This window comes from Berghia stephanieae, chromosome 3 (assembly GCF_034508935.2).
Source record: "Berghia stephanieae isolate SIO BIC M18660-M18661 chromosome 3, UCSD_Bste_1.3, whole genome shotgun sequence".
In the NCBI taxonomy this organism is placed as follows: Eukaryota; Metazoa; Mollusca; class Gastropoda; order Nudibranchia; family Aeolidiidae; genus Berghia; species Berghia stephanieae.
The window spans coordinates 82,020,950-82,033,424 of NC_088362.1; the positions used below are offsets into that span (position 1 = coordinate 82,020,950).

The 12,475-nt window shown below is 36.1% G+C and overlaps 1 protein-coding gene and 1 pseudogene across 1 annotated transcript; both read left to right on the top strand.

Annotated features, from left to right (window-relative positions):
* Window positions 1-230: 230 nt before the first annotated feature.
* On the top strand, window positions 231-2,244 carry LOC144968611 (uncharacterized). Its single transcript, XM_078907117.1, has one exon. The coding sequence runs from the start codon at window positions 349-351 to the stop codon at window positions 2,242-2,244; it is 1,896 nt and encodes a 631-aa protein (XP_078763243.1). The 5' UTR covers window positions 231-348.
* A 2,060-nt stretch (window positions 2,245-4,304) lies between these two features.
* LOC144969669 (uncharacterized) lies at window positions 4,305-5,894 on the top strand (annotated as a pseudogene).
* Window positions 5,895-12,475: the final 6,581 nt, after the last annotated feature.

Sequence of the window (12,475 nt, forward strand, 5' to 3'; positions counted from 1 at the left end):
TGCCGGTCATGTGCATGCGCGCGTGTGTGTGTTTGTGTATGTGTGTGTGTGAGTGTGTGTGTGTGCTTGTATCATAAAATTGGAGAATTCAACAATGAGAGTCCGAGAGTCAACGAGTGCGTGTCTATGAATTATAATGATATGATTATAATGGTATGGAAAAGCATGTTTGTGTTTGGAGTGTGTACCATTTCTTTAGTTTTAGCGGAGCCTGCGAGAGACTTTCGCTGTCCCCACCAGTTTCAGTATGAATCTTTCTATGATAACAGGATGAATTAGTTGTAGAATTGGAATTCTATAGCTTTATTTTTAAAAATTAAAATTACTTATATTTACATATGCAATGATATGCGTTTTGTTTTTCTCTCCCTCTTTGTCCCTCAACAGCCCCAGGAGGAACCACAAATCCCCTCCTCTGTGCCACATCAGTCCCCACCCACTCCGCCGTCAATTGGCATTACAGATCGTCTTGATCCATTGGAAGGGCCTTCCACAATATTGGAAAAACGGACACCTTCCCCCCGTGCTCGTCCAGGACCTTCTACTCCCAGAACCAGATGTAGAAGGAAACTTTTTTATGGAAGAAGTGGACCCCCGCCACCCCGTGAAGATGTCGAAAGAGTTATGTGTGATGTGCAGCAGTTAGATCGTCTTGTTTCCGTGTTGAATTGTCCCACTTGTAAAAATAGCAACTGTTTGTCTTTGAATGTGTCCAAAAGATATGGAATGTCGTCTCGTCTCAATGTAATTTGTGATATTTGTGAAGATAATGTTTCATCTGTGTTTTCTTCGCGTAGGAAAGAGAAGAGTATGAGCCATCCCAAACCATTCGTCGTCAATGAGGTTTGTACTCTGTCCTCCCTACTGGTTGGTTTAGGTCCGTACAGCTTTAATAAGTTTTGCGGACATACAGAGCTTTCTGGTATGCACCAAAAGTCCTTCAATAAGTTTGCAGAACGAATCTATAGCTGCAACAAACGCATTGGAGATGAAATATTCTCAAAAGCAGCGAATGTTGTACGCCAGGAGTACCAACGTACGCAAGCAGGGGAAGTGCTTGATATTGCCGTAAGTTATGATGGCTCGTGGTTGACCCGTGGCCACAAATCTTTGATTGGAATTGGGTGTGTGGTAGAAATACTGACCGGCCTTGTGATTGATGCTCATGTCATGAGCTTGCATTGCCACGTATGTGCACAGACAGGGGAATGGATCAAACGTGAGAACCCGCAGCGTTATGATAGGTGGCTTACAGAGCACAAAGAAAGTGGAGAATGCTCAATAAACTTCAGCGGAAGCTCTGGTATGATGGAAGTGACAGCAGCTGAAGTTCTTTGGAACCGGTCAGTTGAGAAACACAATTTTCGCTACACCACAATGATCAGTGATGGTGATTCTAAGGCGTACAATAATTTGAAGGCATTACGGCCTTATGGGCCTGGTGTTGAGATCGTGAAGGAGGAATGTATCAATCATGTTTCAAAGCGTATGGGCACTGCGCTTCGTAATCTAGTTGATGATTGTAGAAAAAAAGGAATTACCTTGGGTGGCAAAGGTCACGGGCGCCTCACTGCTGAGACCATGAGAAAGCTTCAAAAGTATTATGATAAAGCGATTCGAAGCAATGCCACAGCGGAGGAAATGAGGCGGGCTATTCTTGCTAGCCTTTACCACGGTTATTCTACCGATGACTTTCCTCAACATATGTTTTGTCCTCCTGAACCGGACTCCTGGTGCTTTTATAAAAAAGATGTTGCTGCCCATATGTATCCTGGTGGACACAAGCAGCGTGTACATACTCCTTTGAATTTTGATTTACTCCATGAGCACTTGAAGCCTGTATATGAAAGGTTGTCTTCAGATGCTTTGTTGAAGCGTTGTGAGATGAAGGCAACACAAAATCCAAATGAAAGCTTTCATAATTCTGTTTGGTCAAGATGCCATAAAACATACTTCCATTCCCTGAAAAAAGTTGAGTTTGGCGTCATAAGTGCAGCTGCAGAGTATAATTTTGGTCCAGCAGGAATAACATCCCTGAAAGTGTCTTTGGGCATAGGTGGACTGGGAGAACACTCCCAGAGGTTGAGTCAGCAAGCAGAGTCAAAAAGACTTGACCAAAGCATACGGTCTACTCAACATAAAGAGAAAGAAAGACGTAAAATAAAAGCTCAGGCCCGTGAAAAAGCCCAGAGGGAGGCAGAAAAAGAACACGGGGGACCCTCATACGGTGCTGGTATGTTTTGAGGTGGTTGTAGTGTTTTGTTCTATTGTTTTCATTAATCATTATGTTTGATCTCGTTTTTCTCAAAATGCCATTTTTAACACTCTTTTTTGTCTTATTTTGTCATTTATCAATCAATTTGTTTATAACTTGGCATGTCTAGAGTTCTAGTGATTATCTAAAATCATACAGAAGGAATTTTGAATATCTCTGTTATTTTATGAAAAATTGACATTTTTATGTCAAAAAACATGATTTTTTTGCGTACGAAAATGTTTATTTTTAAAAATTTATAAATAAAAATGTATTTGAAATATTTCAAAAACGCTCTGTATTTTTTTTTGTATTGTACAAATAAACTACCATGCAAAATTTCAAAACAATTCCATGGAAACTTATTGAGAAAGTAACTTTTAAAAATAGCACTCAGAGAGGACAAAAATCCAAGATGGCGGCCGTCACCATGGCAACCGGACACGCCCACCGAAATAAATCACATGGTTCGAATCCATTGGTCATAGGCAATGTCCCAATATAAAAAGATATTGGATATAACCATTATTCTTGAAAATAGTTTCAGGTGTCGCCCTCCCCTTAATAACAATATTTTCAACCGTGAAAACTTTAAAAAAATCCAATTTCAGACAATTTTGGCACCCAAAAATTCAAAATTCAGACTGTGGCAGTCAGTTCAATTAAAATAAGATATGGAAGGCACCATACTTCATTGATACTTCATGAAAATTGTAATTAAGCATCACACGGTATATAACACTCATAATCAAACATTTTAATTATGCATTCATTCATAATAATAAAACCGATTTATTGTCATTGGAAATTGTGAGATCTTCGGCATAATAGAATATGCATAGTTAATCTATTTGAATGGGTTTGGTTCATATCTAGCCTTGGTTTTGTGATTTCAAACTTGTATTATTTTACTATTCATTCATTATTTCATAATGATCAAGGATTACGTTTAACATTATTTTAAACTGAATTCTTTTGTGTAAATAGTATGAGCATAGTGATGTTTAAATTGATTTTTTAAGGAAACACTTTTAATCACTTGAATAATTTAGACACTTATTTTTGATTTGTATATAGCATTTTTGCCATCCTTGGGGTAAGAAACGGTTTGAAAATTTTGGTGATCTTGAAATTCTGGGGGGGGTTCCGACCTCCCATAGTGGGCAGGGAGCACTTACTATTCTTCTATCCCCATATCTGTTTTCCAACATGCTTTCTTTCTTTTGTCTTGGGACTGAGATTATTTGGGTTTGTGTTGCAAGTGCCGTAAATCCTTAAAATCAAACAGGATGTCGAATGTTCCCCGCCCCCACCCCTCACTTATTTCTCTTGGATCCATAAAAAGTATGAATACTTTGCTTTCCTATAAGGGCTGTATGTATGCAAAACTATCTACCAAGATTGTAAATTAATATATTTGAAGATTAAAGGGAATAGTTTCGTTTTTGTATTTTTTGTTTTCCTATTGAAACTGCTGTTATTATATTTATGTTAAATCCTTTTCAATCTTTGATACTCTTTATATTTACATTATTCAACCTCCTCTTATTATGAAAAATTCATAAAAACGACATTTGGCTCCGTTTCTACATGTCAAGTCTTTGAAATTTTTAAAAATGAAGTTGATGCCAATTACATAAAAACATAATTTAAATAATTACATAATTTAATGTTATTTAATCCTTGTTTTGGTGAATGTTTTTTAAAGTTAAACTATAGGACAACTTTTTTCTCCCTAAAAATTAAGAATTTTTTTTAAATTTTCAAGTGGCAGGTCTGCATAATGTAACCATTTTAACATCCCTTGTTTTTTTTATCTCACCAAAGGTTTAAATTTATTTTCCCTTGTTGTTTTAAACCCGAATTTTTAAAGAGCAAACTTTCCCAACAAATTTTTTTTTTTGATTGTTTTATTTTCCTGCCCTTTAATTTTAATTCAATTTCAATTAATCACTAAAATTAATGATGTGCAGCAGTTAGATCGTCTTGTTTCCGTGTTGAATTGTCCCACTTGTAAAAATAGCAACTGTTTGTCTTTGAATGTGTCCAAAAGATATGGAATGTCGTCTCGTCTCAATGTAATTTGTGATATTTGTGAAGATAATGTTTCATCTGTGTTTTCTTCGCGTAGGAAAGAGAAGAGTATGAGCCATCCCAAACCATTCGTCGTCAATGAGGTTTGTACTCTGTCCTCCCTACTGGTTGGTTTAGGTCCGTACAGCTTTAATAAGTTTTGCGGACATACAGAGCTTTCTGGTATGCACCAAAAGTCCTTCAATAAGTTTGCAGAACGAATCTATAGCTGCAACAAACGCATTGGAGATGAAATATTCTCAAAAGCAGCGAATGTTGTACGCCAGGAGTACCAACGTACGCAAGCAGGGGAAGTGCTTGATATTGCCGTAAGTTATGATGGCTCGTGGTTGACCCGTGGCCACAAATCTTTGATTGGAATTGGGTGTGTGGTAGAAATACTGACCGGCCTTGTGATTGATGCTCATGTCATGAGCTTGCATTGCCACGTATGTGCACAGACAGGGGAATGGATCAAACGTGAGAACCCGCAGCGTTATGATAGGTGGCTTACAGAGCACAAAGAAAGTGGAGAATGCTCAATAAACTTCAGCGGAAGCTCTGGTATGATGGAAGTGACAGCAGCTGAAGTTCTTTGGAACCGGTCAGTTGAGAAACACAATTTTCGCTACACCACAATGATCAGTGATGGTGATTCTAAGGCGTACAATAATTTGAAGGCATTACGGCCTTATGGGCCTGGTGTTGAGATCGTGAAGGAGGAATGTATCAATCATGTTTCAAAGCGTATGGGCACTGCGCTTCGTAATCTAGTTGATGATTGTAGAAAAAAAGGAATTACCTTGGGTGGCAAAGGTCACGGCGCCTCACTGCTGAGACCATGAGAAAGCTTCAAAAGTATTATGATAAAGCGATTCGAAGCAATGCCACAGCGGAGGAAATGAGGCGGGCTATTCTTGCTAGCCTTTACCACGGTTATTCTACCGATGACTTTCCTCAACATATGTTTTGTCCTCCTGAACCGGACTCCTGGTGCTTTTATAAAAAAGATGTTGCTGCCCATATGTATCCTGGTGGACACAAGCAGCGTGTACATACTCCTTTGAATTTTGATTTACTCCATGAGCACTTGAAGCCTGTATATGAAAGGTTGTCTTCAGATGCTTTGTTGAAGCGTTGTGAGATGAAGGCAACACAAAATCCAAATGAAAGCTTTCATAATTCTGTTTGGTCAAGATGCCATAAAACATACTTCCATTCCCTGAAAAAAGTTGAGTTTGGCGTCATAAGTGCAGCTGCAGAGTATAATTTTGGTCCAGCAGGAATAACATCCCTGAAAGTGTCTTTGGGCATAGGTGGACTGGGAGAACACTCCCAGAGGTTGAGTCAGCAAGCAGAGTCAAAAAGACTTGACCAAAGCATACGGTCTACTCAACATAAAGAGAAAGAAAGACGTAAAATAAAAGCTCAGGCCCGTGAAAAAGCCCAGAGGGAGGCAGAAAAAGAACACGGGGGACCCTCATACGGTGCTGGTATGTTTTGAGGTGGTTGTAGTGTTTTGTTCTATTGTTTTCATTAATCATTATGTTTGATCTCGTTTTTCTCAAAATGCCATTTTTTAACACTCTTTTTTGTCTTATTTTGTCATTTATCAATCAATTTGTTTATAACTTGGCATGTCTAGAGTTCTAGTGATTATCTAAAATCATACAGAAGGAATTTTGAATATCTCTGTTATTTTATGAAAAATTGACATTTTTATGTCAAAAAACATGATTTTTTTGCGTACGAAAAATGTTTATTTTTAAAAATTTATAAATAAAAATGTATTTGAAATATTTCAAAAACGCTCTGTATTTTTTTTTGTATTGTACAAATAAACTACCATGCAAAATTTCAAAACAATTCCATGGAAACTTATTGAGAAAGTAACTTTTAAAAATAGCACTCAGAGAGGACAAAAATCCAAGATGGCGGCCGTCACCATGGCAACCGGACACGCCCACCGAAATAAATCACATGGTTCGAATCCATTGGTCATAGGCAATGTCCCAATATAAAAAGATATTGGATATAACCATTATTCTTGAAAATAGTTTCAGGTGTCGCCCCTCCCCTTAATAACAATATTTTCAACCCGTGAAAACTTTTAAAAAATCCAATTTCAGACAATTTTGGCACCCAAAAATTCAAAATTCAGACTGTGGCAGTCAGTTCAATTAAAATAAGATATGGAAGGCACCATACTTCATTGATACTTCATGAAAATTGTAATTAAGCATCACACGGTATATAACACTCATAATCAAACATTTTAATTATGCATTCATTCATAATAATAAAACCGATTTATTGTCATTGGAAATTGTGAGATCTTCGGCATAATAGAATATGCATAGTTAATCTATTTGAATGGGTTTGGTTCATATCTAGCCTTGGTTTTGTGATTTCAAACTTGTATTATTTTACTATTCATTCATTATTTCATAATGATCAAGGATTACGTTTAACATTATTTTAAACTGAATTCTTTTGTGTAAATAGTATGAGCATAGTGATGTTTAAATTGATTTTTTAAGGAAACACTTTTAATCACTTGAATAATTTAGACACTTATTTTTGATTTGTATATAGCATTTTTCATTATTCAAACTTATGTTGTTGTTTTTTTTACCTTTAAAAAATGTTGTTATAGCATGTTGAAAAAGTGTATTATTACTGATTATATCCATAGATGATTTTTGTTATTTTCATACTTAAGTTCTCCTTTCACATCACACAGTTACATTATATTGCCATCCTTAGGTAGAGCAACGTGTTTGACAATTTGGTGATCTTGAAATTCTAGGTGGGATTCCTGACCTCCCATAGTGGGCAGGGAGGCACTTACTATGTCTTCTATCCCCCTATATCTGTTTTCCAACATGCTTTCTTTCTTTTGTCTTGGGACTGAGATTACTTGGTTTGTGTTGCAAGTGCCGTAAAATCCTTAAAATCAAACAGGATGTCGAATGTTCCCCTCCCCCACCCCTCACCTTATTTCTCTTGGATCCATAAAAAGTATGAATACATTGCTTTTCCTATATATGGCTGTATGTATGCAAAACTATCTACCAAGATTGTAAATTAATATATTTGAAGATTGAAGGAATAGTTTCGTTTTTTGTATATTTTGTTTCTATTGAAACTGCTGTTATTATATTTATGTTCAATCCTTTTCAATCTTTGATACTCTTTATATTTACATTATTCAGACCTGCCTCTTATTATGAAAAATTCATAGAATTACGACATTTTGGCTCCGGTTTCTACATGTCTAAGTCATTGAAATATTTAAAATGAGAGTTGATGCCAGATTACATAATAACATAATTTAAATAATTACATAATTGAAGTGTTATTTAATCCTTGTTCGGGTGAATTGTTGATTTTGAAAGTTAACTCTAGCGAGCACACTTTTTTCTCTCCTAAAAATTACGAATTTTTAAGTTTTCAAGTAGGCAGGTCTGCATAATGTAGACCATTTCAACATCCATTGTTTTTTGTATCTCACCAAAGTGTTGTAAATTTTATGTCCTTGTTGTTTTAACTGAGATTTAATGAGGCTAATCTTCCAAGCAAAATTTGCTTTGTGATTGTTATTGTCACTGCCCTTTAATTTTAAGTTGCTAATTACAATTGAATCAGCTAATGTATGTAATAGTGGTCTTTCTCGTTGATGTTCAAGGTTAGTAAAAAAAAATTGGGAGCTAGAGGGTAAAGGGGTGTCATGTGATGGTAAAACTAAATCCAAAAGATTTTAATCAGATAGTGAATACAAATGTGCACTTTCATTTTATGTTTAACGCTCGTTTTAAAGATAACTAAACACTTCAAGTCGTACTCATTATTATGTTTGGCTGATCAGTTTGATAGGAGGTAGGTTTGTGAGGATTACCACTGATTTGGTCATCTACCTCCTTATATTCCTTGTGTTTTAATGTGTCTTTCTTTACTTGTTCTATAATTAGGTTTTTGCTTAGGCCATGGCCAGTGTTGCTTTCCATGAGGTTTTTTCCTGTAAATCATATTCTGAGTGAATGAGTGTTTTAAAGTATTGGAGTGTCTCACTCCTGGTGGGAACTCTGTGTAACTCTGATTTAGTGGATTGGGTTGAATAATAGCCATTTCTGTACTCTTTTTATGACCAGTTCTAATTATTTATGAGTTTTGAATAGTTGCTATTTGTGAATTCGTGAAAATTTACTAGACTGATCTTGTTTGTGATGAAAGTACGATTCATTTATGTAGTTGGGTCGATATCAGAATCTACCTCTATTCCTTGTTTGAACTAACTAATCCCATTTAGTACAGTTTCTTCAGTGCTCTCTTAAGGGAGATCAACATCCTCTTCCGTTTTCCATGTAAACCCTCCAGAGTAGAGTAGAGGGGTGGGATGACAGTGTTAGAAACTTTAAGAGATGATTCATTTTTTGATATATCGTGTTTGTTGTATTGTAGATAATGTGATGTTTATTTATTTATTTTTTTCTTAGTTTTAATAATACGCCTGGGTGGGGCTCTTGACCTCCCACAGTGGGCAGGGAGGTACATACTGTCTCTTCTATCCCCATATGTCTGTTTTCCAACATGCTTTCTGTCTTTGTCTTGGAATGAGATTTCTTGGTTTTGTCCTATGTGTTGCAAGCGCCGTAAAACCCTTAAAAACAAAAAACAATTGGTTTTGTCCTGGCCCTGGCCGGATACCCTGGCTGGGAGGGAAGCAGTCAAATGTGTAGTTGGTTTTGGGAGATATTTTTTCCCTTGTAAATCATCTCTCTGTTATGCGCTGTATTATGTTTTGTTTAAGTATTATATAGGATTTGTGAACATTTGAGTGTATTCCTCTTAGTGGGGACCTGTGCTTGTTTCTGGATAAGACTTTTAAAATCTCAAACTAAATACACTGATAGTGTGCTCTTGGAATCTACATCTGCTACCTATTTAAACCAATTCCCCTTTGTCTGCCTTATTCTTGGATGTTTTAATTGTAATTCTAGAACTTTTTACTATCCCATTTTCTTCCCTTTTACTGGCCCTGATATGACCTCTATGTGTCGCAAGCGCCGTAAAACCCTTAAAAACAACAAACAAAACAATTAATAATACCCAACAAAGCCAAAGTAACAGTAAAAGGCTCCATTGTGATGATATGCATTTTCCTCGTATTATATTTGAGGTTAAATTATACAGCTCAGTTTTGTGCACACTCTTTAAGGTCTTTAAGGTCAGACACAGTAGTGCATTTGCTTCAAAGTGAGCAATTGAGCTTTTTTACTCAATGAAGAAACGAGATGTCGACAGAAGGCTCAAACCTGAGTCCCCTAGGTGGAAGTGCAGTGCTTTATCCACTTGGCCATCTCAACCCTTGTATCAAATAGAGGCAGTAAAAGGAATTGTTATTATTATTTATATTTAAATAGTCCATGTATGGAATCTTAATATTTATCTCAAGAATTGGAAGGGTTATTGAAAGAGTAGAAATTATCTCACAGAGTCAGGACTGGGTGGGGTTCCCGACCTCCCATAGTGGTACTTGCTGTGTCTTCTATCCCCCTTGTATATGTTTTCCAATTGCTTCATGTCTTTTCTTGGAATGAGATTACTTAGTTTTGTCCTGATCCTGGCTGGAGTCCTTGGCTGGGAGAGAGTTAATCGAATGTATAGTTAGAGTTTTGAGAGGTGATATTTATTTTCATTGTAAACCATCTCTGTGTTATTTACTTTTATTTTTAAAATTTTTAACATTTGATTTGTAAACATTTGAGTGTGTATTCCCATAACTAATTAGTGGGATCTTGTGCTGGTGTCCGGGTGAGACTTTTAGGTGATCTCAAACTAAGTACACTGATATCTGTTCCCTATTTGAACCAGTCCCCTTTTGTCTTACTTTTTCCTCAAGTCCTTTTTATTGTACATCTAGAATGTTTTTACTATTCAAATTTCTTCCTTTTTATTGGCGTGCATATGGCCTAAATGTTTTGTAAGCGCCGTAAAAACATTAAAAAACATAAAAAGATAGGACTTTGTGAATTCTTGAAATCTCAGGTTTTAGAGTTTTTGACAAAATGAAGGGCATTTTAATTGGTCAGTATCTGAAGGATGAGTGTGTAGTGTAGTGATTGAGGTTACCGTATTCCGTAGATGTAAATCAGATAGGACACAATATTCAAACTGTGTTTGGATTTAAGTACAGGCTGTTGCTTTATATAATAATCCATATTTTGTTGATATTGAAACTTTACATGTACAATTTGCTATTAGTTACGATCATGTATTGTGCTGTGCTGAACTGTTCTTTGCTTTTTTTTTTTTTTTTTTGCCATTACTTGTTGAACGAAGCTTAGCTTTACACAAAGGACTGGTTAGGTGTTTTATGGACATTGTAATGTGTAGGTGTGTGTGTGTGTATGTGTGTGGGTGTGTGTGTATGTGAATGTGTTAATGTTTGATTGTGTGTGTAATAGAGAGGATGGGGAGGGGGAGAAGAGAGAGAGAATGAGTGTTTGTGTGTGTGTGTGGGGAGAAAGGATGAGGAGATGAGAGAGAGAGAGAGAGAGAGAGAGAGAGAGAGAGAGAGAGAGAGAAGAGAGAGAGAGAGAGGAGAGAGAGAGAGAAGAGAGGAGAGAGGAGATGTGTTAGTCTTTACCTAAAGAATGTCTTTAAAATTGAATTTTTCTCTCTCCTTTAATCAGTAATTTTAAAATTGTCCCGACTTTTAAAGGATATATTTTATGTACCTTTGTCTTCAGGGTTTCAGCAATGTCTTATGGATGGGGTTCCTGACCTCCCATCTTATATCCTCCTTTATCTGTTTTCCAACATGCTTTTTGTCTTTGTCTTGGTTTTATCCTGGTCCTGGCCGGATAACCTGGCTGGGAGGGAAGCAGTCAAATGTATAGTTTTGGGAGATGATATTTTTTTGTCTTATAAATCATCTCTCTGTTCTGCACTGTATTATATATATATGGTTAGTAAACATTTGAGTGTATTCCTCTTAGTGAGAACCCGTGCTTGTGTCTGAATGAGACGTTTAGGTGATCTTAAACTAAGTACACTGATATGATGCTTTTGGAATCTACATCTCTACTCTGTTTGAACTAATTCCCCTCTGTCTTCCTTTTTCTTGGGTATTTTATTTGTAATTCTAGAACTTTTTACTATTCCATTTTCTTCTTTTTCCTGGCGCTGATATGACCTACATGTGTTGCAAACGCCCTAAAACCCTTAAAAACATGTCTTCTCTCGTGTTTCTTGTTGAACTTGTTGTTGTTGTTACTCTTTGTGCAATGCTGTTTTCTTTTTTTTTTTTCTTTTTTTTTTTTTATATTTGCTGCCATCAAAGTGACAAAATAAGGAATAGGCACTGTTGTGAGAATAAACAAAAATCTAAAAAGGAGTGTATGAAAGCAAGTGCGAGACTAAGCCAAAAGAATGAAAAATAAAACAAAACATAATCATCCCAAACAATCAGCCTGTGTGGACAGGCTGTTTTTTTCTTTTTTTTATTATTAGCGGATGATTATTTTCTTTCTGCTTTGTCTAGTACTGTTTTCCTGCTTGTCATTGCATTGCAATGTTTTATACACATCTTTTTGGATTTTTACATTTGCTACTGAGATATGTGTAAGTATCATTTGTACTATGCCCTTAAGCCACGGTTTATGCATGCATCACTTGACTTTATTATTATTATTATTATTATTATTATTATTATTATTATTATTATTATTATTATTATTATTATTATTATTATTATTATTATTATTATTTTTATGACAGACTTGTATGATGTCTTAAAATGATGGAAATGTATTGTGTTTTGCAGGTCTTTTACCCAAACACAATTATGGCTTCTGGATGGGGTTCCTACCTCCCATAGTGGGCAGGGAGGTACTTATTGTGTCTTCTACCCCCTATATCTGTTTTCCAACTTGCATTCTGTCTTTGTCTTGGAATGAGATTGCTTGGTTTTGTTCTGGCCCTGGTCGGAGTCCTGGCTGGGAGGGAAACAGTCAAATGCATAGTTATTGTTTTGGGAGATGATATTTTTTTCCTTGTAAATCATCTCTCTGTTATGTATTATTATATTTGTTATAATTTATAATGTAAGCATTTGAGTGTATTCCTCTTAGTGGGGGCCGTGCT

Excerpts from the sequence above, each read along its gene's own strand:
- LOC144968611 (XM_078907117.1), top strand. The coding sequence starts at position 349 with ATGCGTTTTGTTTTTCTCTCCCTCTTTGTCCCTCAACAGCCCCAGGAG.